Source organism: Tauraco erythrolophus, chromosome 16, assembly GCF_009769465.1.
Source record: "Tauraco erythrolophus isolate bTauEry1 chromosome 16, bTauEry1.pri, whole genome shotgun sequence".
Lineage (NCBI taxonomy): Eukaryota > Metazoa > Chordata > Aves > Musophagiformes > Musophagidae > Tauraco > Tauraco erythrolophus.
Window position 1 is genome coordinate 21,657,075 of NC_141480.1, and position 25,756 is coordinate 21,682,830.

At 56.1% G+C, this 25,756-nt stretch overlaps 3 protein-coding genes across 3 annotated transcripts in view; 1 reads left to right on the forward strand and 2 right to left on the reverse strand.

Moving 5' to 3' along the window:
- The window catches only part of ANKHD1 (ankyrin repeat and KH domain containing 1), a 127,683-nt gene extending 121,491 nt beyond the window's left edge, over nucleotides 1-6,192 (forward strand). Inside the window, 4 exon segments of the mRNA XM_086621647.1 lie at nucleotides 319-494; nucleotides 1,652-1,816; nucleotides 5,486-5,659; nucleotides 5,826-6,192. Of these exon segments, the coding sequence (XP_086477773.1) occupies nucleotides 319-494; nucleotides 1,652-1,816; nucleotides 5,486-5,659; nucleotides 5,826-5,969 (659 nt within the window). The 3' untranslated portion in view covers nucleotides 5,970-6,192.
- Nucleotides 6,193-6,865: 673 nt separating this feature from the next.
- Nucleotides 6,866-8,769, reverse strand: SRA1 (steroid receptor RNA activator 1). The gene is made up of 5 exons (XM_086621709.1): nucleotides 8,745-8,769; nucleotides 8,147-8,272; nucleotides 7,592-7,806; nucleotides 7,324-7,432; nucleotides 6,866-7,239 (listed from the first exon to the last, which is right to left on the reverse strand). The coding sequence occupies exons 1-5, from the start codon at nucleotides 8,767-8,769 to the stop codon at nucleotides 7,061-7,063; spliced, it is 654 nt and encodes a 217-aa protein (XP_086477835.1). The 3' UTR covers nucleotides 6,866-7,060.
- Nucleotides 8,770-8,914: 145 nt separating this feature from the next.
- Nucleotides 8,915-13,808, reverse strand: APBB3 (amyloid beta precursor protein binding family B member 3). The gene is made up of 12 exons (XM_086621549.1): nucleotides 13,760-13,808; nucleotides 12,372-12,562; nucleotides 11,982-12,058; nucleotides 11,664-11,721; nucleotides 11,339-11,479; nucleotides 10,870-10,997; nucleotides 10,553-10,667; nucleotides 10,379-10,466; nucleotides 10,179-10,262; nucleotides 9,908-10,023; nucleotides 9,558-9,740; nucleotides 8,915-9,124 (listed from the first exon to the last, which is right to left on the reverse strand). Exons 1-12 carry the CDS (start codon nucleotides 13,806-13,808, stop codon nucleotides 8,915-8,917), a joined length of 1,440 nt encoding a protein of 479 aa, XP_086477675.1.
- Nucleotides 13,809-25,756: the final 11,948 nt, after the last annotated feature.

The window sequence follows — 25,756 nt, forward strand, 5'->3', positions numbered from 1 at the left end:
GAGAGAGCCTGTGTGTGTAGTTAGCTTATGTAGTGCTGCCTGCTGCAGCTTCCCTGGGAGAGGCCTTGATGCTACACATAGGGCTTGTGTGTTTGCGTTCTCCGTAATGCATTCCAGCCTAAAAGCTGCAGGAATCTTCCTGCTTTGTGTAGGCTGTGGAAGGTCTGCCTTTGCTCAGAGCAGAGCCCAAAGATACCTCTGCAGCTGTGTGTTTTTGGGGAGCGGTTGGACATAGGGAGGTGTGCGCAGCTGCTGAATTGTACTCCGGAGTGTCTTCAGTGAATTGTAATCAGCCGTTTTCGATCTCCTCCTTTTCAGAAGGCTTGTCAGGTTGGTCTCAGCCTGTCATGGGAAATCATCCAATGCATCAGCAGCTGTCGGACCCAGGCACGTTTTCTCAGCATCAGCCCATGGAGAGAGATGATTCTGGAATAGTGGCTCCCTCGAATATTTTCCACCAACCTATGCCAAATAGTTTTGTGGATTTTTCTAAAGTAAGTTACAGAGGGTTGGATTTAGTCTGAAAATGACCAAGGACTGACTTTGTTATGGCTCCTGTTCTACCTGTGTACACTGTATGTGTGTGTGTGCCTCTTCTACCATTGCTTGCGGCACCTAGTCCTGAACCTCCTTTCTTCCCAGTACTGACTAGAAAAAGTGCCCAAGCCTGGTGGCTCATTTAAACAAAACCAGCAGTTTTAGATTGCAGACGTTCTTTTGTCAAGTTGCTGAATGCCTCCGTTGCTCTCCAGTGTTTCCTTTTCCAGAGGCTCAGTCGCTTGGAAACGTTTCATACGGCTCGCTTAGCTTTTGAGGCTGATTACAGGTTTGCTTAATGCTTTCAGTACAAGTCATGCCCATGGATACTACGTGCCTTTCTTAAGGAAGCGGCAGGATTAGAGGACTGCTTCGAAGTCTGTGCCTTGTATGTTAACGCTGGAAAGTAGCTTGAGGCTGACAGATGTAGTCCAGCCATAGTTGTCAGCTTGGCCACCACTGGAGGAATGTCCAGGATGATGTGCTCAACAGCAGACCTGCTCACAGTGTGTTTCAGAAGTAGCTGTAGCATGTGCTATTGGGATCTTCTAAATTGCAAAGCAGCAATCATCCAGACACAGGAAAGAAATCTCATAATTGCAAAAAGCTGCTCTGTAACTTGCTCTTTTTGAACTGGGAGAATATTTTAGATGGCCATTAGTAATTTATAGAAAATCTTCATCTGAGTCTTGTAGGCTCAGGCTGTACACAGGCTTTGCTGAAGTGCAGCCCCTGGCTGCAGCCGTGTGCACCAAGTTATCGTGTGCCGCAGAGGTGAGAGGAGGGAGCAGAGATTGCTCTGTACAGCTGCTGCGTCAGCCTTTATGGGGTCATCTGAGAGCACTGGGCAGAGGCTGCTGCATACTGGCAAGGTGTAATTTCAGAAAAATGGGTAAACTAACTTGATTCTCAAGCTCTGAAGAGTCTCTGTATTCCATACTCTGCCTAGGTGTGCAGTGATGCCCTGTGTCCTCAAAGCGCTGAGATGTTTGCCAGCAGGTGAACGTTACATACGGATGTGAACTGTCTCTGTCATCTTGGCAAACGTGGCGCTACGGTCATCCTTCACAGTCAGCGCCACCTTCACCGACAGCGCTTTCTCTTGTTCCCCCAGGGCCTGCCCATTTCTATGTACGGCGGCACTCTCATATCCTCGCACCCTCAGCTAGCGGATGGCCCGGGAGGCCCCCTCTTTAACGGGCTCCATACTCCAGACCCTGCCTGGAATCCCATGATCAAAGTTGTCCAGAACTCAACAGAATGTACTGATGCTCAGCAGGTAGTGTGGCTGCCGTTTTCCACCTTTGCTTACCTGGGGCTTTTTATGGTGTCAGGCTTTGTTTTGGTTTTTCTTCATTTTTGGATAGGTGACTTTTTTTTCCGTTCTTTGATACTAGAATCGAGATTGCTTGCATGATTTTCCCCCTACAGAGTGTGTATGTGTGTGTGTGTTTATAAAAAATACACAGTGCTCTCTGTACCAAACCTTCCAAGCAAGATAAGCATCATTTTAAGACCGTTCAGCCAGGTAATTGACTTGGTTCTAAGTGAGAGGGTGTAAATCCATACTCGGCGTCTTGCAGATTGTCAGTCAAACTTTGGCCAGAGCTGAAGAGGACTCCCAGCCTTTGGACAGTTGGTTGTATTTTAGGGGTAAGCCTTAAGCTTGCCCTCTCATGGTTAATCGCTCTGTGAAAGGAACCTTTATTTGTTTTCATAATAGACTTGTCTTTTTATTTCTTGCTGTAGATTTGGCCTGGCACCTGGGCACCTCACATTGGAAACATGCATCTCAAGTACGTCAACTGATTTAAGGGGGTCTGTCATTTTTTAGCCTTGTTTGGGAATCTTTATGATCTTGAAGAACTCTGGGGATTTTCTGTAATGTGCCTAAGCAATTTTATGTGGGCTGTAACAATGGAAACTTGATAGCCCGTTGTATGAGAACAAATTGATTTACCTATACAAACTGATTCTGTTCTGCACTTAGTTTAGCCATTTTGAACTTAAAAATCAGATTAAACTAGTGCTTTTGGCTAAACACTCCTGAATGCTCCTTGTATGCAGCTGAGGACTAGCTGATTACCTGATTTCAACCTTTTAGGGTGGTAAATACATGTCTAATTGTTTACATACTTAAAAGGAAAAGCCGAGTAAATTTCCTAGTGGCTCTACTTCATGTAGCCTGTATTAATGTGAAATATTTACCTGAATATTCAATAAAAGGCAAACAGTATTTATAGGCTGTGTGTGAGAATTCTGGAAGAGGCTGTATGATGATGTCGTTGGTAGCTGCTGCGGTGCCCAGTGATGCATCTTTCCAGGGTCACGTCATTAGCGTGTGGATGCAGTCGGTTTGCGGGGAGGGTTTTGCAGTCATCTTCGATACAAGGTCTGCTGAGTCCTTTCCCCTGCCAGTTGTTAGCCTTGTGGGCTTTTTTGTGTGAACACGCTTGTGCTTTTTTTTTTTTTTTCCTTCTGGATTAGTTCTGCTGCTTCCAGCACTCTTTTTCCAGGTGGGTTGCCTGAGAGATCAGGTTTTGTTCAGGGGCTGCAAATAAGGGCTGAGTTGACAACGTGGCAACTTGATGGCATCTTAATTTGCAGAAGGTGAATAGGTAGCTTGTGGGTAAACACAGGGATTCTTCGCTTGACTCTCTGTGACCAGCTGCTTAGAAGCAGATCTTAGGAAAACAGAGGCTGCTTCCTACTAGAGAAAACGTAATACGTTCCGTTCTGAGCTTCTTGTAACCCTTTAAATCTGGTAAGAGCTCCTCAAGCCCTTTCCATGAGGAAGAAGGGGATTTTTGCCTTAAGATGAACGTTCGTTCTCTACCCAGGTGGAGAAGTTCTCCACTTTCTGCACTTGGACTACGCTTATTTCTGCTTTTGCTCAGTGGCGATGCAGTAACTACACTGAATATTTGGTCCATTCCTCAAGCAGGTAACTACAGTGCATGTAGTGTCCTATCTAATGGACCACTTGTGGTGGTCTCTCAGGCCAGATGGAGACTTCCCCACCTCCTCCAGACAAATCCTTACATGCAGCAGCAGTTTCCCCAGGAAAAGCATGAGGAAGGAGTACTGAAAACGCAAAGTGCACAAGTAATATCTGAGTACTGCAGGCAAACAAACCTCAGAAATGCTACTGGATGATGTATTCAGATATTTTTCCTAGTATTTGAGGAAGAAATGCAGAAAACATTGAACCGCTGCTGCCCCCCTGATAGTGCAAACACCAAAGGAGAAACACTCGTATTAACAAATGGTATCGTAGTGCAATAGGCCTTTGCTCTTAGGGTAGGTGCAGGGGAGGGGAAGGGCCTTAGGCTCTCCCCTGCTCCTCTCCCCCCCTACCCATGTGAGCTCTACTCCACCACACCGGGAGGTAGGACCCCAGCATGAGGATGGGGTTGTCCCTTGAACAGAACGATGGCCTCAGCTGCCCCATCTCTGCCTAATTAATTTAGGCAGCTCCTTCCTGAGCATGTTCCTTCCCAGGCTTTCCACCTTGCAGCTTGCTCCTTGTGGGCATGGGCACCTGCTTTGGCCACCAGATCCAGGCAGGCCTATGGGATGGTCACTTCCCTGGCAGGCCAGAGTGGAACTGGAAAAGGGAAACCCAAAGCTTCGTAGGAAGATGCTGCTAGAAGTCAGGGCCAGCGTTGCCCGGTGGCACTGAGGGGAGCAGGCAGAAGCAGGGCCTGGTGCTTGCACGGCTGAGGAGTGGGCTGCTGGTAGTGCTGCTGGGCTGGTGGCTGCAGCACTGGTCCCTCCGGGCTTGGTCATGTCTGGACACAGCTGGCTGGAGGAAGCGCGGGGGCTAGCGCCAAGAAGTCTTCTCTCAGCTAAGTTCAGCAGCCCGGGGGGAAGGAAGGTTCTGGGTGGCATGGCTGCCCCCAGGGTACCCTAGGCCTGCCCTCTTGCCCCTTTTCAGACCCCTGCCAAAGCCCCTGGTTCAGCTGCCCAGCAGGTCCTTTTCTTTGCTGTATGTCCTCAGGGTAGCGTGTGCCCTGTCCTTGAGTTGGGCACGTTTCAGCTGAGCTGCAGGTGCCCACCCTGAGTGCTGGCTCCATCACGTGCCTCTGATACGCTTATCCGGGGCCGGGGAGCCGGGCCAGGTGCCGGCAGGGCCGTAGCAGGTGTGGGTTGCGTGATGTGTTCGTGGTGCTCTGGGCTCACTGCTGGAGCCTGGCAGGGACCCAGAGTGGGTGCTGGGCTGCAGGGACAGCATGTAGGGAAAGGCAGGCCTGGACCTGGTGCAGGGCAGCAGGCTGGGGTGACCTTGGGATCACTGGCAAGTGCTTGGGGTGTGGGGGCAGGCAGCGTGTGCCTTGAGTGGGCACTGCCTTCGGGCTGCACACCCAGTAGGCTGGCACACTGGAGGAGATGTCCCATTGAACCCAGCACGTTTTCCTTGTGCGGGGCGCAGCAGGGTGACTCCCTGGCTGATGCAAAGGGAATGGGCTCCTGGGTACAGCTCCCCACAGTGCCAACTGGGGGACACCCAGCCTTTTCTGTTTGATAGCTGCAGGGAGCCACCCTCAAGCCCATCATCTCTGGGCAGGGTGCACTGAGGGCACTCTGGGCAGGGTGCCCGCTGCCTGGCTGCTAGGCTTGGGCTACGTGCCGAGTGCCCCAGGGCTGGCCCTGCCTTCGTGGTGTGAGCTGCCACGGGGCACCCGTGTTGAGGGCAGACCCCCTGTGCCGTGCCCTGGTAGAGCTCTGGGAGCCTCAAGAGGAGGAACAATGTGGGGAAGAGGTGCTGGGCAGGACAAGTGTCACAGTCTGCCATGTGGGAAGCCCCACAGTGGCTCCAGAGCTAGCTGTGTCCCTGAGCTGTGGCCAAGCGCTGGATCCCACCCCCTGCTCTGGGCTCAGCCTGTGGTGCTCGGAGATGGGGGTGTCCAGGGGCCAGCAGTGCCTGACAGCTCCCTGCTTTTGGCAGGTACCCGCATCATCTACGACCGCAAGTTCCTGCTGGAGTGCAAGAATTCACCCGTGGCCAGGACCCCTCCCTGCTGCCTGCCCCAGACCCCCGGTGTCACATCCCTGGCCCAGTCCAGCCTCGCCAAGCTGGAGGAGCTCAAGGAGCGGAATGAGAGTGAAGAAGCCATGCCAGGTGAGCATGCCCCTGCCTGTGTGCTGCCTGGGGCTCCTCTCTCGCCACAAGGGCAAGGGGAGATCCTGGCTCAGCCCTGCTGCAGCTTCTGCCCCTTTTGTCTGCATGTTTCTCCCAAGGCAGCCCCATCCTAACCCTGGCCCTGTATCCCTCTGTACCCTTGCAGATCAAGACCAGTTTGAGATGGACATCTGAGTTTCCAGCTCCCCGTCTCCAGGCCATGGCTGGGCCTGTTCCTGGGCCTTGTGGAGGTGCTGGCACTGTGACCAGCTGGCTGCAGCCCTCTCTGATGCTGGGGATGGATGTGTGACACCTCAGGCTCGAGCACAACTGGCTGGTGCAATTGCCTAGGAGCTCATGCTTGATCAATAAACACCATGAAACCCCTGTGCTGACCTGTTGCATCTCTGTGGGGCTCAGCTGGGTCCGCAGAGCCCTGGGGAAGGGAGCCAAGAGGAGCCGAGCAGCACTGGGAGCTCTTTGAGGGTGCAGAGGATCTCGCCCTCCTGCACTGAGACCCTGCAGGCTGGGGGTGGTGAACACCGAGCCTCGAGGTCTGCTGCAAGGCTTGGGGTGCATGAACCCCCAGCCTGCCCCAGCTGTGGTGGGGGCAGCTGGTGAGGTCTGTCTGGGAGCACAGGAGGGAGCAGCACAGTGCAGTCTGCTTTGCTGTCCAGGGTAAACGTGACACCCTGCGCTCACCTGAGCAAGTGGGCGTCACTAGCACCGTGATGTTTCTCTCTGGATCTCCCTGTCCCTGAGGCCACGCACATCTCTCAGGTCCCCAGCTTGGGCCTGAGCTTTGCCAAGATGGGCAGGAGCCCAGACAGGAGCATGGGCTGTAGCTGCAGCACAAACCCTGGCCATGCAAACTAGGCTGCTCTGGGCAGCCTAGAACTCCTCGGAGGGCTGTCTTCTGCAGAAGAGCCTGCTGCTGTGTGGTGTCGCCCCACCCGCTGCCAAAGGCAAGGCCAGAGGGGGCCAGGATGTGCCAGCTGGTGCAGCAGGAAAATGCATTGCTGCCTGCTTGATCTGGGTGCTGCTGGGGGGATTCCCTCGCTTCACGTCTTGTGCGCTGGGAACACCCGGACAGGGTGAGAGCTCCTGAAGCTGCCGTGGCCTCACCCAGCAGTCCCATCTCCTGCTGCTCATGGGAGAACCAGGACCCATCCCGTGCCAGAAGCCCAGGGCAGGCTGCAGCCAGGGGCAGGTTAGTGCTGTTTATTACACATCATGTAGTGAGTCACTAAAATGTCATAATGATTAAAATCCCCTTTTCCTGGGTGAGGATTGGGAGGCACAGGAGATGCCCAGATTCCCTGGGGCAGTGGGGGCCCTTCTCCTGCCAGTGGCCCTGGGCATGGGCTGCCCTGCTCACAGTCCACAGCCCCGTCCCTGGCATCAGGGCTCCTCCTGGCCAGGCCTGGCCTCAGTGCTGCCATCTGGCTCCGCAGCGAGCATCCTCATCTCGGCGATCAGGCGCTTGACGCCCACCAGCCACTGGCTCACCTCATTCACATGGTCCACCATCAGCGAGCGATGGATCTCATCAGCTGCATCCCAGTGCTGTTGCTGGAGCTCTGCAAGGAAAGGAGAACCCATCAGTGGCACAGGGTCAGCCTTCCCTGCCCGCCAGCCTGGATGCAGCCCGCCTTGCCCCTCACCTTGCACCAGGAGGCTCATCCTCTTCCTCACTGGGGCTGACAGCTTCCCCTGAGCCCAGGTATCCCCCAGCACTGTCAGCCGCCGCCCGATGTCGTCGCACACTTGTTTCTGGAAGCAGAGATGAGCTGGAGGGACGACCTGTCCCCCACCAGCTCTGGGGAGCCCCTGGGGCAGGGGTGGCACCCCGGGAACAGGTAGCCCTGGTCTGGTTCCCCCGGCTGCTGCCCCTTCTGTGCCCCAGGGCAGAGGGAAGGGCCGTGGCCTCACCTGCACCACGGGGCGGCACGTGTCGAGGGCCTCCCTCAGCGGGGCGAGGACCGTGCTGGCGGGCACAGGGCACTCCTCCGGGCACGCCGCGGCGCTCGGCACCCTGCTGTCTGCCCGCAGAGCGGGGCTGATGGGCCCCAGGGGGGGCGGCCCCAGTGCCCGGGGGGGTGGTGCCGTGGCGGCAGCAGGGGCACGGGCCGGGTCTGGAGCAGCACCTGCAGGGAAGAGGCGTTGGTGCGGAACCCCGGCTGCAGGGATGCCAGCTGGGTGCTGGGAGCTGCACGCCTGCCACCCCCGTCAAACGCGCCCAGCGGGAAGGGGGGTCTCCCTGCCCGCACCGCTCTGGCACTGCTGTGCCCGCGCTGCCCAGCCCCTGCGCCCCCAGGGCGGGCAGCAAGGGCGGGTGCCGCCGGCTCCGCTCCCACAGCCGCGGCGATGGAGCGGGGGGAGCCGGACCCACCGCCCAGGCCGGCGCAATTCCCACCCGGGCCACGCAGGAAGCGGCACCGCCCCGGGCCCCGGGGGCGAAGCTGCGGGGGCTCAGCACGTACTGACCCGGGGGCGGCCCCGCGGGCGGGGGGGGGGCCCGGCGGGTGAGCGCGGCTCTCCTGGGCGCCCCGGCCCGCGCCTGCAGCCCGTAGGAGAACTGCGGGGGGTCGTTCCAGCCGCGCTCCCGGTTCCCTGCGGCGGCAAAGGGCACAGTAAGGCACTGGGGGGGGCAGCAGCCCCTCGGCCCCGCGCACGGGATCGCGGCCCTCGCGCCAGGATGGGCACCCCCTCCCCGGGCACAGCCTTCCCGGGGCTCTCCGCGCCAGCCCGGCCCCCTCCAGCCCCCCCACCAACACGGACTGCCCTAAGGCGCCGCCGCTGAGACATCTCCGGGCCACCCCCCCTCCCACTGGACACCGCCCCCGGGGCTTCCCCCCGGACCCGGCACCCCCCGGGGCTCCCCCCCTCTCGGCTCCCCACGGCTTCCCGCACCGGCACCCGGCACCTCCCGGGTGTTCCCTTCCCGGACACGGGACACCCCCCCCAGCCCCTGGACATGTTCCCCCGGGGCTCCCCACAGCCCAACGCGCCCCCCCCCGCTCCCGCTCCCCGCCGGACCGGAAGCTCACCGCCACCCCCCTCCCCCCAACCCGTGCCCCCTCACCCGGCTTCACGTAGAGCTCCGCCATCCCGCCACGTCACGCCCCGCCCCGCCCCTTCCGTCCGACGGGGCGGGGCGGGGCTGGAGGGGGCGGGGCCTCCCGTGTCCCCGCCCCGCCGGGGAGCCGGGGCCCGGGGCGGGGGCTCCAGGATCGGGGCCCCCGCCCCGGCCCGCTACGGGGTGTGGCGGAGGGCGCGCCCGAGGCCGAAGGCCTCCAGGAAGGAGGCGAGGCGCCGCTTGCGGGCCCCGGCCGCGGCCGCCCCTCCGCCGCCCCCCGCCGCCTTGGCCGCCCCGCCGGCAGCGGCCCCCGCCCCGCCCCGGCCCGTCGCGCGGTTCGCCTTAGCGCCGGGCGCGGCGGCCACCAGACACTTCTGGTACTGCACCTGCGGGGACACCGGCACCGAGCGGGGCGTCGGCGCCGGTGTCACCACGCGCCACGGGACGGCCACGGGGCGGGACACGGCGCGGTGCGGCACCGCCGCGGGGTGGGATGCGGTACGGCACCGCCGCGGGGTGGGATGCGGTGCGGTACCGCTCCGGGGTGGGATGCGGTACGGCACCGCTCCGGGGTGGGATGCGGTGCGGCACCGCCGCGGGGTGGGATGCGGTACGGCACCGCCGCGGGGTGGGATGCGGTACGGCACCGCCGCGGGGTGGGATGCGGTGCGGCACCGCCGCGGGGTGGGATGCAGCACAGCATCACCGTAGGGTCACACAGAACAGCTTTGCCCACCCCGTCCCCAGCCCTCCCCCCCGCCGGTGTCCCCAGAGGACTGGGAAGCTGGGGGCACCGGGGGACGCCCCCCTCCCGCTCACCATGCAGGCGGCTTGCACTGCTTCCGAGATGGTGCCGGCATCGGGCTCGCACCAGAAGGCCGCACACTGGAAGCGTCGCCCCGTGTCCACGATGAGTGCGAAGGTGTGGGCGTCCCGGCCCACCCCCAGGAAGGTCACGTACCGCACCTGGCACTCCCAGATATGCGCTGCCTCCTCGTCCTCCTGCGGGGACCCTGTGGGCCCATCCACCCCAGCCACCCCCCAGCAGCCCAGCCACCCCCACCAGGTGCCCTCCGCCAGGAGGCTGGGCGCCCCATGGGGGCTGCCTGTGCTGCCCCAGTGGCAGCCAGGTGCCTGCTTTGTCCAGAGCACCCCGTCCCCCTCCCCACCTGCACAGCGTGCACCCTCATGGCCGTATCGGACACGCAGATGAGGGACGGTGTCCAGTACTCCCGCCCAGGGCCCCTTGTCAGCTTCTCGATGGCCTCGTTCAGCACATCCATCCCTGGGGGTGGGACATGCCAGCCCATCGGCCTCTGCCCCCGCTGCAGGCACAGCACAGGCGGGGTGCTGCCAGTGGCCCCACAGGTGCTGGAGCACAGCTGCTCAGCCGCCCCACAGCCCGTGTTTCCCAGCTGTGGTGGGGCTGGTGGGGCTTACCCATGGCTCTGGGCACGGGCAGGCTGCCGATGTACAGGGCCTCATACGTCTGCATTGACTGCCTCACTGCTTCCAGGATATCCACTGCCAGGACAGGAGAGGTTGAGGGGACTCCCCTGTGTCCTTCCCCCGTCCCCAAGGACTCCTGGGGCACATCCCACTGCCCGAGCATGGACATGGCAGCGCCAGGGGGATGGTACCTTGCAGCGGCAGGTCCTCGGTGGAGATGGGCTCCAGCGTGGTGGCACGTGGCAGCCTGCTGCTCGCTACTGCGCGCTCAGCCACGATCTGCAAGAGATGAGGGTCCCAGAGCCTCCCCTCACCCCGAGACCCCCTGAGCCGTGCCCGCACCTGCCGTGACCCCTGCATCCCACCTTGGAGCACATCTCGTGCAGGGCCTTAGCAATGCCCTTGGCAGGCACATTGCAGTGGAAGACATGACACTTGAGGACGCAGGTGTCCTTGTCACTGGCCACGAAGGCGAAGTCTCTGCAAGGCCACAAACAAAGCCAGTGAGACTCTGGCAGAGGCAGCGTCCTCCTCCCTGTGCTGCCCACCGGCCATGCACCCCCTTACCTGTCCCTGCAGCCACAGCGGCAGTCAGGGAGGGAGGAGAGGGGACAGGTTACTGCTGGGGTGCCTACCCCCAGTGGGCAGAGCCGCCCCTCGGCCCCCGGCTCTGTCCCGGCACCTGCCGTTGTTGCAGCCAACGCCCCAGACACGGATGTTGAGGATGGGCTGGTGGTGGATGAGGCTGCGGTCAAGGGGGTTCACCAGGCTCATGGTGTCCTTCTTCAGGATCATCACCAGGTCCTGGCCCTGCAGAGGGGTCAGTGGCTCCCTCAGCCTGGCAGACAGCTTGGGTGTCCCCAGCACCCAGCCCACATGTAGGGACACCCTTGGCCCCCAGGCTACTTAGCCCCAAGCATGGGGACAGCCCTGTTCCCCCCCACAGCCCTCTCCAGGCACCGTTCCCATGTGTGGGGACAGCCCACTCAGGCACTCCTGGCGCTGTACCCAGGGGACAGCCCTGTCAGACCCACCTGCCCCACTTGGGACCACAGTGGAGAGAGTTGACTGCCACTGGTGCCAGTCCCTAGCCCCCTCAGGCACAGTCCCCGTTGGTGAGGACAGCCAGCCTCAGCAGCAGTAGCTCTCACCTCGCCCCGGTTCTCTGCAGAGCCCTGGCCCTTGCTGTTAGAGAGCTGCTGGATGCAGTTGTTGACGGCGATGCTGCTCTTGCCAGGTGCCAGGTCCTCCTCGGGGATCTCCACCCAACCCAGTGAGCGCACAGCGAAGCACTGAGCAGAGACACACGGGGCTTCAGTGCCTGGCCAGCACAGCCACCCCCGTTATGCGCCCCTCACTTTAACAGTGTGGTTACCCCTGTGCTTGCTCCCATCCCTGTCCCTGCCACCTGCCACGTGCCCCCTCCTCTGCCAGTCTCAGCCCACAATGCCACAGTGAAGTCCCCAGGTGCTGTACCTTGGAGCCAGGCTCTGTGCTGTGCTGGAAGTCATCTGTTTGCCAGGGCAGTGAGGTCCTGTGGAGGAACAGGGTGGTGAGGGGATGGCTCCCACTTGGCAGCATGGACCTGCGGCACCCAGGGAAGTGCCAGGATGCCCGGGCACTGGCAGACCCCCATGCCACCAGCTGAGTAGCGTCTCGTGGAGGTGCCCAGCATGGTCCTGCTGGCTCCAGCATGTGGGCCTGCTCTGGTGGAGGGCACCATGGCCCAGCACCCAGTGGTGGTCAAGGGTCAACGGTGACCCACAAACCAGCAGAGCGTGTGGGCAGCCCTACCTCCGGGACAGTGAAGTCATGGGGTGGGGAACGGGCCTGTCCTTTGCCAAGTGCTTCACCGCAGGGGCCTGGCCGTCCTGGGAGAGAAGAGGAAAGGGGTGAGGGCAGCAAAAGGGGCTGTCAGGAGGCACCAGGTAGGAGACCCCCTTCCAGGACAGCAGCACCTCAGCTTGTGGGCATCCCATGCTGCCAGGATGAAGCCAACATGGGGCCTGCTGGTGCCTTTCAAGGGGCTGAACCTTGGCCAAGAATGGGCTGAGCAGGACTTTGGGGAGACAGAGACAGGCCTGCTCCAAGGGAAGGCTGGACCAGCAGTGCCCAGAGGGCCCTTCAGCAGGCAGGGGCCTGGGATCCAACACCAGTGCTCACCCCCCTGCCCACAACCCCTACCATTCCCTGGAGTGTCTCCTCTCCATCCGCCTCTGGGTGTCCTCCTGGACCGGCGGTGTGTGTAGGGTGCTGCCACTGTGTTGTACCAGTCGGCACATGCCAGTAGTAGGTGCCTAGAGAGTCACAGATTTTCCTCCAGCCTGGGGGTAGGTCGGGGTCTGTCTCCAGACTCTGGTCACTCCAGAGGTTGTCTGTGCAGAGGGAGAGTTGGAGGGAAGGTTGGGGGGAAGGTCCCCCAGCTGCAGGGCACTCTGAGAAGCGAGTAGATTCCTCCAGCAGCAAAAGGGTCCTGTGGTGGCCTCTGGGTGCGCAGCTGGGCACGTGGCCCAGGAGGAGAGCACAGTGAGGCTTGGCACAACGCCAGAGAGACTGCGGTAGTGGTGGACCCCAGGCAAGTGGCCAGTGCAGAGTGCAGGCAGCTGCCTCATTGGCGCCTGGAAGGACGGGGCGAGCCCGGCAGGGGCACAGAGAGTCCAGGCAGCCTGAGCCTGCCAGGGAAGGCACCCTGCAGGGTGCCCAGGCAGGGCTGCTGGCTCAGAGTCCCCCTTGCCAGCATGCAGTTCCCAGCCCTCTGCCAACACCCCAGGATGCCCGAGACTGGCTTCTTCCCAGCTTGGCTGGGGAAGGGTGGCGGGGACAGAGGAAAGCACCCTTGGAGGGCTGCAGCTAGAAGAGGTAGATCAAACCCCTCCTCCCTGCGCCCCCGGCCCTGAGCAGGTCACGGGAACGAGCCGGCGGCGCAGCACAGCAGCGAGCTCCGCTCCCGGGAACGCAGCCCAAAATCGGCAGCGCTCGGCGCACCCTCGGCGAGCGCTCGTCCCGCGGGCCTGCGCTGCCGGGCGGCCTGGCGCTGTGCGGACACAGCGACCCCCGGGACCCCCGGCCCGCGGCACGGTGCGGCGAGCGGGGCCGCCCCCCGCGACCTTGGGAGGGGCGGGGAGGCGGCGCGGGCCGCGCCGGGCGCCCCCAGCACGGGCCGCCGGCCCCGTTCAGCACCGCGGACAGCGCCGGGGCGCGGCCGCCGCCCGGGGCCCAGCCCCGCACCCGGCCCCGGCCCCGCACCCGGCCCCGGCCCCGGCCCCGGCCCCGGCCCCGGCCCCGCACCCAGCCCCGGCCCCGGCCCCGGCCCCGGCCCCGCACCCAGCCCCGGCCCCGGCCCCGGCCCCGCACCCGGCCCCTCACCCAGCCCCGGCCCCGGCCCCGCACCCGGCCCCGGCCCCGGCCCCGCACCCGCACCCGCACCCGGCCCCGCACCCGCACCCGGCCCCGCACCCAGCCCCGGCCCCGCACCCAACCCCGGCTCCGCACCCGGCCCCGCACCCGGTCCCGGCCCCGGCCCCGCACCCGGCCCCGGCCCCGCACCGGCCCCGGCCGCCGGCGCGACTGACCGTCGCAGTTGACGAGGACGATGGCCAACATGTAGTCCTTGCCCAGCATGGCCCCGGCGCCCTCCCCGGCGCGGCGCTCCCGGCCCGCCGCCTCCCCAGGCCCGGACCCAGCGGCGGCTGCGGCGGGAGGGGCGGGGCCGGGGCGGGGCGGGCGGCGAGCGGGGCCGGGAGGGGCTCCCGGGGCGCGGGAAGGTCCGCGGTGAGGGGGGCGAGCGGGAGCCTTGAGGGTAGGGAGGGGTCGTCTCGGCGGCATTCGGGAAGGATGGGGGGGGGGAGCGGGGGGGGTGATGCTCGGGTGCCCGGCGAGGCTACCGAAGCCTGCAGGGGCGATGGGGCCCTTCGAATGTTTCGATGCAGAAAACGGGACTCCGGAGTTGGGAAGGGGCATTTGGGGACAGGAAAGGAGGTTTCTGAGTACAGTGGGGGGTCCAGGTCATCCCCTTGAGCCCTTAGGTTCGTTCCCTTCTCCTCCATGCACCCTTAGGTTTCCTCCATTCCCCACAGATCACCCTTACTCCTTTCTATCCACACTTTCTATCCACCATGTCCATTCTCCTCCATGCATGCTCAGGTCCTCCGATTTCCCTCTGCCTGTGGTCCAACCTCCTTCCTCCTTCAGTCAGCGATGAAGACACCTAAATGTGCATGTTGGTCATCATCCCCTTCTCACCAGAGGCTGAGAGCTTTCTATCTCCAGTTTAAGACTTCTGATTTCTGTGCTACCCTGAGCTGACAGTCCTGATTGATGCTAAACACCTGTGGACAGAAGCCCTGGAGACCTTTGTTGTACACCTCAATTCCCCCATGGATCCTCCCACGTGCTGCTAGGGACCAAGTCCTTCCAAGCTACAGATTCCTGATGACATATTCCAAGATGGTTTGCTGTCCATGGCATGTCCGGACAGTCTGTCGTGGCCTCTTAACCTTTCCTTCTTCAGAGCCAGAAGCTAGTAGTCCTGTACGTAGCCTGTGTCCTTGAGAGCCTCCCATGCCATCTCAGCTGCCCTGCTTCTTTCCACATACAGTTGTCCACGAAGCTTACAGTTTTTGGAAGTGTAAAATGAATTTTCTATGTCAGTTCCCTCACTTTCACTAAGGCATTGCCTTTTTGCCTGGCCTCACTCATATGCTCTATGGGCCCCTAATTTTGTGAGACACCCTGCCCTCCTGCCACATTTTAACCTTTCTCATGTCTGCTGGCCTATGAAAGGCACCAGCTGCATAATCCAACTTTATAGTCTTCCGCAGTCACTTCTGTATCTTCTGTTGATATCTGCTTTTTTGGCTACAGGCTATTTCTTCTGCATCTGTCCAGAGCTAGTGCAATTTCTGAGACCTCATTCGAGCACTGTCCTTGGGACATCTTTTGCCTAACCCTAATCCAACCCAACCGAATCCATCCCAACACAGCAGGAGCAAGTGGCTCCCTGAATTCAGACGTGTTTGAGGACATGGGAATCAGAGGGGGCCGTGGGCCTGACCTTGACCCCTGCTTTTCCCAGACCAAATGATGTTTCCTCTTTTTCCAGTGCCCAGGAGTAAGCTTGCTCCTACCAGGAGCAAGTTTATGGTTACTTGTAACACCATGGTATCCTCTGCTGCACATGTCTCCTTGTCCTTAGTTCAACATGCATTTCACTTCCAAAAACTGAGCTTGGCTGATCAGACTGAAGTCAGCAACCCCAGCACAAACTGTTCCCACTCCTCTTCCTGCTCAGCAAAGCTCATCAAGGTGACTTACTGAAGGCAACTCTCCTGGCAACGTCATGCAGCTTAAGGGCAGCAGTGGCCTCTAGTGATATAAGACTTACAGTGGAATGCAGAGGGAGGAGAATTTGAGGACGGCGCAGAGTAGAACCTAGGGATTGTATGAAACGTCATATGGGATGTTTAGGGGAATAGACATAGGAAAGGGAAAGAGAGGGATCAGGGGAGGAACAAGCATGGGAAAAGAGAAAGAAGAGGCAGAAGAGAATTCGGTGGCATGTAAGCAGTGGTAGGCGTGCTCACCTGCCTGAATGTCTTGTTTCATCACTGCAGTCTGCCCTATACTCTTATTAAATCACATTTCTTCTGTGCGACTGTGGTCTCCATTCCAAGCCTGTGTTTTTGAACACCTAGGGAACCTCAGAATGGACCAGCTGCTCAGTAGGACTGGAGATCTTGATGCCCAGCACAGCAAAGCCATGTAGGGTGCAAGGGACCTGAGGGTCAGGGTGCTGGCCACCAGAAACCCATGCTCAGAATCTGTAAATGTGCAGATACACAAGCATGGGTGGTTGGCCATCCCCCAGCTGGACCAGCCAGTGCACAGGACAAGCAAGAAGACCCTGGGCAAGGTTTCCCCAGGTGTCTCTCTGCAGAACCAAGTATGGACCATGCCCTGATTCCTACAGTTCACCAGACTCAGCTACGTAAAACTCCTTCAACCATGGCTTAAACTGATGGTCTGCTGCCTGGGTGATTTGCCACGTGATATGTCCTAATTTTTTTAATGCCTGTGGGTAAGCCTACAACTGGGGTCCCCATTTTAGAGGTCTGTGGCATGTTACTCTAATGTCTGGACTTGGGGTGGGCTGGAGAGTGTGAGGGCAAGGATCCTCTGTCTAATAAGAAACCCATTCCCAACTCCAAAGAAGAGGCAAGTCATTAGTATTGGAAAAACGTGGGTTTGGATGTCAGTGCAGTGGAAGAGAGGGCTGCTGTGTCTGAGGAGGCTCAGTGAGTCTGTGAAGCGAGGCACTGCACAGCTTATGTCCCTCCTTGGGAATGTGGCAAACGAGGCCAAGTGAGCAGGATAGCTTTTCCATCGGCTTGGAAGTGATACCCTAAGAAGCTTTATCTTTCATCGCTAATGATTTTAATGTATCACTGAACTTTTTTCAGCTCTTTGGGTGTTTCCAGCTGCACAAAGACCCACATGTACAGGGTAGGGACATGGCGGGGATGAAGGGTGTGCTGGTTTTGCCTGGAATAGTTAACTTTCTTCATAGTAGCTGATATGGGGCTGTGTTTTGGATTTGGGCTGGAAACAGTGTTGATAACACAGGGATGTTTTCGTTACTGCTGAGCAGTGCTCACACAGAGTCAAGGCCTTTTCTGCCTCTCACCCCACCAGCGAGAAGGCTGGGGGTGCACAAAAAGTAGGGAGGGGACACAGCTGGGACAGCTGACCCAGGGGATATTCCATATCATATGATGTCATGCTCAACATATAAAGCTGGGGAAGAAGAAGGAAGGGGGGAACACCCCGTTCTGTGTTACGGCGTTTGTCTTCCCAAGTAACTGTTATGGGTGTTGGAGCCCTGCTTTCCTGGAGGTGGCTGAGCACCTGCTGTCATGTTTGGACACCAGCCAACAACCAAGCACCACACAGCTGCTCTCTCACTCCCCACTGGTGGGATGGAGGAGGGAATCGGAAGAGTAAAAGTGAGAAAACTCATGGGTTGAGATAAAGATAGTTTAATATGTAAAGCAAAAGTTGCTCATGCAAGCAAAGCAAAACAAGGAAATCATTCACTACTTCCTATTGGCAGACAGGTCTACATCTTGGAGCAGCCAATGAGCTTGGGAAGGTCCACATGCCCTGACTCGACTGTCTTTTTATTGCTGAGTCCCAGACGGGCTATCAGGGCTTGTGAACCAACAATCACATCTCTGCTCCACCCGGACTAGTTAACCTATCATCACAACCGATCGACATCACACCTCTGATCTGTCCGGACTTGTCAATCAATGGCTGTGGGAACTAGGGGTGGAGAATGGGATACAGTTCTGGGAACTGGGGTCAAGGAAGGACATGACCCAGGACTTGGAAGAGAAGAAAGGACATGGCCCAAGTCTCTGGGAAGAGGGAGGACCTTAACTGTGGGAACTGGGGGCCAAAGGGGCAAGTTGCCTGTGGACCTGGGGAGAGGGAGTGCTACGGCTGTGGGAACTAAAGGGAGAGAGATGGACATTTGTCGGAGTGCAGATCCTTGAAGAGACTGCACGAAGAAAACCCTGTGTAAATAAGGACTGGAGCTCTAAAGTTAGGCCTCAAGGGCAGAATGCTCTTGAAGTTAAGGATAAGAAAACTATGCAGTATGATAAGGGAGTAGTGTTTGCTTAGAGCAGAGCTTCGCTGGGCGGGTGTCTGTTTGAAATAAGCTGTTAAATATGACAAGCATATGTATCATCCAATAACGGTGTAGAAAAGGTGTGGTCTCAGGATTATTGGCAAATACTGTCTATATAAGCAATAAGAACTGCGCAATAAACGAGACTTCCTGCAGCTAACTCCTATTGAGTCGTCTCAGTACTTCTCCAAATCCCTTCTCCGCAGCTACTGACTTAGTGTCCTCTTCCCTCCAGCTGAATTCAGCTATGTACTGTATTCCTGATGGTTTCCAGTAGAAGCTAGCCTGTGCCCTTTTCCTGTGGAAAAACTTTTTTCCATCTTATGCGCGATGATGAAGACTCGTGTTGAGCTGTTCGCTGAAGCATGGCAGCTTGCTTCTGGAGAGTTTGAGGGGCCTCAGAGCACAGGACTTGCTGATGAAGGTCACCCCAGCTTGTCTTTGCTGCCACTCTTTCTGCAGCGGTGACTACACTAACAGCTTGTGTGGCCACAGCATCCCATTGTTAATTTATTTTATCTCCATTCTGGAAGTGCTCTTTTCTAAATTTCCTTACACCTGCAGAGTTTGTGATATTGCCTGTCAGGTATCACTGCTGAGGACTTTGGTAGGAGAAATTGTATTAGACTCCTTGTGCAAGGATGAGCTTTAGTGGCCCTTCTGGACAGGAGACAGAATTGTTTGTTGCATTGTGAGACAGAATTGTTTGTTGCATCCAGTTTAAAGTATTTTTGTGCTAAATGTCTTCGTAGTTGATTTTAATGTTTTATTGACAAGATCTCAGAAGTTAATTTTTAAAAAGTTCTATATAGAATCATAGAATCATAGAATGGTTAGGGCTGGAAGGGACCTTCAAAGGTCGTCTAGTCCAACCCCCCTGCAAGGAACGGGGATATCTCCAACTAGATCAGGTTGCTCAGGGCCTCGTCCAACCTAGCCTTGAATGTCTCCAGGGATGGAGCATCCACCACCTCTCTGGGCAACCTGTTCCAGTGTTCCACAACTCTCATGGTAAAAAATTTCTTCCTAATATCCAACCTGAATCTACCTCCCTCTATTTTAAAACCATTACCCCTTGTCCTATCACAACTGGCCCTCCTGAACAGCCTCTCCCCATCTTTCCTGTAGGCCCCCTTGAGGTACTGGAAGACTGCTATAAGGTCACCCCGGAGCCTCCTCTTCTCCAGGCTGAACAGCCCCAACTCTTTCAGCCTGTCCTCATAGGAAAGGTGCTCCAGCCCTCTTATCATCTTCGTGGCCCTCCTCTGGACCCTCTCCAACTGGTCCATGTCCTTCTTATGTTGGGGGCTCCAGAACTGGACGCAGTACTCCAGGTGAGGTCTCACGAGGGCAGAGTAGAGGGGGAGAATCACCTCCCTCGACCTGCTGGCCACGCTCCTCTTGATGCAGCCCAGGATGCAGTTGGCCTTCTGGGCCTCAAGAGCACATTGCCGGCTCATATTGAGCTTCTCGTCCACCAGTACTCCCAAGTCCTTCTCCTCAGGGCTGCTCTTGATCCATTCACCACCCAGTCTGTATTTGTGCCTGGGATTGCCACGACCCAGATGTAGGACCTTGCATTTGGCCTGGTTGAACTTCATGAGGTTGACACAGGCCCACTTCTCCAGCCTGTCGAGGTCCCTCTGGATGGCATCCCTCCCTTCCAGCGTGTCGACGGCGCCACACAGCTTGGTGTCATCGGCGAACTTGCTGAGGGTGCACTCCATGCCACTGTCCACGTCACCGACAAAGATGTTGAAGAGGGCCGGGCCCAACACGGACCCCTGAGGGACGCCACTCGTGACCGGTCTCCACCTGGACATCGAGCCGTTGACCACTACTCTCTGAGTGCGGCCATTGAGCCAATTACTTATCCACCGAGTGGTCCATCCATCAAACCCATGCCTCTCTAGTTTAGAGAGAAGAATGTCGTGCGGGACAGTGTCAAAAGCTTTGCACAAGTCCAGGTAGATGATATCCATTGGTCGACCCTTGTCCACCGATGCTGTCACCCCATCATAAAAGGCCACCAAGTTGGTCAGGCACGATCTGCCTTTGGTGAAGCCATGTTGGCTGTCACCCACCACCTCCTTGCTCTCCATGTGCCTTAGCATGGTTCCCAGGAGAATCTGCTCCATGACCTTGCCAGGCACAGAGGTGAGGCTGACCGGCCTGTAGTTGCCCGGGTCCTCCTTGTTCCCCTTTTTAAATATGGGGGTTATGTTCCCTCTCTTCCAGTCATCGGGGACCTCGCCAGACCACCATGACTTCTCAAATACAATGGCCAGTGGCTTGGCAACTTCATCCGCCAGTTCCTTCAGGACCCGCGGATGAATCTCATCAGGTCCCATGGACTTGTGCACCTTCAAGTTCCTCAGATGTTCCTGAACCTGCTCTTCAAGTACAGTGGGCAGTGGTTCATCCTCACAGTCCCTGCTAGTTCTTTCCACAGCTTGGGCAGTAAGACAAGAGGCTTTATCAGTGAAGACTGAGGCAAAAAATTCATCGAGTACCTCAGCCTTCTCTATGTCCCGGGTAACCAGAGCACCAGTATCCTTCCGGAGGGGGCCTACATTCTCTTTGGACTTCCTTTTGTCCCCTACATACCTATAGAAGCATTTCTTATTGCTTTTTATATCCCTTGCCAAATTCAATTCCTTCAGGGCTTTAGCCTTCCTCACCTGATCCCTGGTCACTCGTACAGCTTCTCTGTATTCCTCCCAGGCTATCTGTCTCCGCTTCCACCCTCTGTAGGCTAACCTCTTCATTTTCAGTTGGTCCAGGAGCTCCTTGCTCATCCATGCGGGCTTCCTGGTCTTTTTGCCCGACTTGTTCTTTGTCAGGATGCACCTCTGCTGAGCTTGGAGGAGGTGCTCCTTGAATGTGGACCAACTTTCCTGGGCCCCTTGTCCCTCCAGGGCCGCCTCCCACGGCACTTTGCCCATCAGGTCCTTGAAGAGGCCGAAGTCTGCCTTCTTGAAGTCTAGGGTACAGAGCTTGCTGAATGGTTTCCTTGCTGCCCCGTGGATCTTGAACTCCACCGTGTCGTGGTCACTGCAGCCAAGGCTGTCCCTAAGTTTCACATTGCCCATCAGTCCCTCCCTGTTGGTGAGCACAAGGTCAAGCATGGCTCCCCTCCTTGTCGGCTCCTCTATCACCTGCGGGAGGAAGTTGTCGTCCACGCATTCCAGGAGCCTCCTAGACTGCCCGTGCCCTGCCGTATTGTCTCTCCAACAGATGTCAGGGTGGTTGAAGTCCCCCATAAGGACCAGGGCTTATGACCGCGAGGCTGCTCCTATCTGGCTATAAAGCGCCTCATCTGCTCTGTCCTCCTGGCCAGGTGGCCTGTAACAGACCCCTACCGTAACATCCCCTATCCGTCCCCGTCCTCTAATCTTGACCCATAAGCTCTCTGTCAGCTCCTCCTCCGACCCCAGGCGAAGCTCCACGCACTCCAGCCGGTTGCTGACGTAGAGAGCAACACCTCCTCCTCATCTCCCCTTCCTGTCCTTTCTAAAAAGCTTATACCCCTCCATGTTGACACTCCAGTCATAGGAGTTGTCCCACCATGTCTCCGTGATGCCAATAAGGTCGTACATCCTTCGCTCTGCAAGTCCATAAACCTACAGCTCATTCATAGAGTCTCCTCCGCTGCCCCGTGATTTCCGTACGCGACACTCACCTGGCAAACGCTGCCGTGGGCGCAGGTGGGAGCTGCAGGGCGGGCACAGGCAGCCAGAGGGTCCGCGTGGGCGGGTGGGGAACACGGCAGCGACGCTGCAGGAATTCACACGCAGTTATCAGACTGCCAGGGTTTGTGTTTGCTGTGCCGAGTTCCATCGCTTGCTTTGATTAAACATTTCAAAAAGCACACAGGAAACTAAATTCCAGAGATGCATTACTAGCTCCCAGGTGATTTGAAGATCAATTTCTTTGTTTTAAAAAATATTTATTCTAATATATGTGCACATATATTAAAAATACAGAAGAACAGAATAACTGAGCTTTAGTTACTTCAAGGAAAGAGTCACTATATTCTGAGTTTCAGAAGTTTTAGGGAAATTAAAAAAAAAAAACAAACACATCACCACCTGTCAAAAAATAATCTATCACGTGATTTTTTCCAATTCAAGGTAAGGGTAGGAAAAGAACAATAATTTGCTTCAACTTCTCTTCTGAACAAAAACACTTAGGTGAGACTGAAAATTTTAGCAAAAACATTTTAGACACAAGGAATGAGTCAAGACTTTTGTGCTGTCTAGTCTTCAGTGCATAAAAAGAATACAACATTAAGAAGCTAACCAAGAAAAAAAAATACGATATGAAAATATAGTATGAGCAGAATGAAATACTCTACACAATACTTTTGACCAATCTTTGACTTTAAAAACATAACCTGGAAAAACATGAGACCAAGGCCCAGTATGCTACTCTTCGACAATTCTCAGTGCTTTGGTGTCATTGTCCTGGTTTTGCTTAATTAAAAACAATATCAACGTTAGCCTGACAATGACCAGCTGTGGACAAATGTTTTTCTCCTCCCCCTTTAACCTCAGCAGAGGCTGTCTGGAAAGTCACCAGGGGACGCTCAAACTCTGGAGGAAGGACAGGAATAGCAAACAGAAAATCTTTTTGCTTTCAAGGTCTTTCTTCCTTTTAGACTTTACACTTTCCATCTAATTCTCACTTGAGATATACACATGACAGAGCATTGTAGAAAAATGTTTATAAGTATGACTTTTAAATATCTTTTTGAAAAGCACGTGCAGAGATTTTTTCCTACCTGTTGGATAGCAGGCTGGCGAGGGCTGCGCTGAAGGTGTGGAGTTGCTGCATGTTGGCAGGGACCTGGCAGCAGCTTCAGGCCGTCGATCGGGTGGCAGGACAGCGGTGACGGCCCGGACCGTGTAGGTGAGCTCTGTCAGACAGCGCCGTGTCGGACGGGCAGCTTGTTTGGAAGAGCTGGGGAAGCCGCAAAGCCTGGAAGCAACCGAGAAGAACTCTGCTTTACAACAAGTCATTGAATTTGTCAAAAAAAATAATTCAAAGGCAGCTCTTTTCTAGTCAGCTCAACAAGTTCGTTTCAGACCAAAATATCCCAAATTCTGCCATTTTGTTCTTTCCTAGATATTCCTTTTATTTTTCTCTTAGTTTCCTCTCTGGATCAGTTACTCTTTCATGAAATGGTAGTTGCTCTTACTCTGTAACAGCTCCATTTCTGTTAGAGCTTTTGGTGACTTTGTTGAAACACTGACAACAACACCGAGAACGTCTGTCCTCATCGAATTCCGAAGAGAACTACTGTGTTTGTGACTTTTCCACAGTACTTACAATTCCACGCTAATTGTAAGATTCAGGATAGTTTCCATCCATAGGGTTTATCTAGAAGCCAGGCTTTCTCAGATCTGTACTTCCCAATTCTCACTCTAAAGGAATTTTTAAAAAAATAGCCTCACATTTACCTCTTTAACCTTCTGATGGGAACTCATTCCAGAAATGGGTAACTTATAGTCATGGTTCTTCAAGTTCATATTACATCATTAAAAGTCATTAAATAAATATCACCTGGCCCTGGCAATATAGTAAGAGTTAATGTATAGGACTGTTTATTTCCTGTTTAGTATTTTTACCATATAGAAACAGAGAATGAAAAGAGGTACGAGAATTCCTTTGTTTATATTTTACCTTTGGACAGGGGAATTAAGATTATCTAGTTTTAACCTATCAAGAAGACACCACAGGATGCCAAGTTACGAAGCACCAGTTGCTTTACAGGAATCGCTCCTGGATGTTTAACACGGAATTACATGTTGCAAGACATTTGGAACAGACTGGCGCTTTGAAAACAAAAATATCTTTTATGTATCAAATTACCTCACGTTACAGCAAAGACATGCCCCTGAATAGTCAGTACAGCACGCACAGTAGATTGTCAGCCTGTCAGAACTCAACTGCACATCAAACTCGATGTTGTCCTTGTTCTTTCCATCTTTCTAGAAACTGAGACTCCCAGAGCAAAAGCTCTCTAAACCTGCACCCAAGAAGAGGCCAAAAACCCTAAAAGGCTGTCTCTTTCTTCGTCTTTACTCTGCTGTTGGCCTGCCTGACATCAGTCATCCCAGACTGCACTGGAGAAGTCTGTAATGACTCATCTTAGTCTTAACAATGCCGATACCAATTCCAGTGCTTCCTGGCCTCGGTATTGAAATAAGTCCCGTCCCTTCTCAAATGCTTCGTTTTGTTGTCTTGGTGCTACAGGTGTAGTTCCACAGGCATCATAGAAAACACCAATTTAGAAAACTAAATGACAGTTGCTAGTCTGAAGCAGCAACCAGGAATAAGTATCAGGATATCCCACTCTGCTCTAAGAGCAGGCTGGTGCTGCAGGAAGCAGTATTGCCAACTGTTTCTCCCCTTCTCCTGGTTGCACAGTCCTGCTGCTTCTCCCACACCAAGCCTTACAGCTCTGCACCTGCTTGGTGCATCACCCTGGTCTGAAAGCCAGCCACAAAAAGGCCACCCAAGTCTTCTCCTCAGATTCACTGTGCTGAACCAACACGGTTGCTGTTATCAGCTGCAAGAAGATGATGGTTAACACGCGACCAAGGGAATGGGAAGTGGGACTGCTCTCCTGGTAGCAGCCCCCAGTCCAATCAGACTGAGCATTGCGAAACAAGATATTCCCATCTGCCTTACACAGCATCAGCTACAATGCTCTCAAGCTTCTATGGAACTTGTGGAATAAGGCTCCGAGAGCTCAGACTTGCCTTGGAAATCTCAGATCCTCTCAATGAAGGTTAGAAAGAAAGAGAACATGTTGTGCGGCTTTTCAACAATATTATTTTCTATTTAGCCCTCACCTGCTCATTCAGTTCTCTTTAAAAACTATCTAACTCATAATTCTTTTTCAGGAGATAACTGACAGAAATCTTACCAGATCTTTTCTCCTTTGCACTAAACTGACAGGGTGCTCTAGTTGTCACTTCACATGACCCACCATTTCACGGAGATTTAATGAGAGCTTATTAAGCATCCCTACCGACAGGCATGGAGGAGTAACGTTCATCTGGTCAAGCTGTGCCAGCTCCACAGAGATGGGGCGAGGGTGTGCTTAGTGTAGGACACAACAGGGACCGTACTGCAGCCTACAGGCAGACCCAAACACACGTGAACCACCTTGTCCACGCTTACTGGCAGCAGATCTGCCTGCATGAACAACCGTTTGCCTACAGCAGGTGAACTGAGTGGCCACCAGCAAGGACAGGCAACCCTCCTCCCTCAGAGGAGTGCCAATTCCCCCGTACCACCCAGTGCTTCTCCAGCCCACCATGGCCCCTCATGGACTGCCCCACCTCACCAGGCTAACCAGCCTGGCTGAGCATCAAGGGCTGCAACAACAGATCCCGAGGCAGTGATGTGCCCAGCAGCTGCTGGAAGCAGTTGGGTGGGCAACTGTTCACCTCCAGGCTGGCCGCCAGCTTCGCCTTGTTGGTGCTTGTCAGGTGCTTCAGGTGGACGAGGAGGTTGGGGCGGTCACGGCGGGGTAAGCCTGGGCGCACAGTCTCTGGGTCTATTAATATACCATAAGGCATTGCTTTCCGGGTGGGAAGCCCTCCGGAAGTCGCGACGTGAGTCCCGCAGGAGAAGGGTTCTATTTGGAGCTCCAGGTTTGTGGAGACTGGAAGTTCTATACACTCCTATGGGGACACCCAGAGTATAAGAACATGACAGGGGTTATTAATCAGGAGGTGTGGCGTGTGGTTTGCTGCAGCTTTTTGGTAGCGCGTGGCCTGATGGGCGTCAAACGCACGTAAATCCACAGGAGGGGGTTTGAGTCCCCCAAGATCGGAAAATTTAAGGTACAGTGGAATTGACTGGT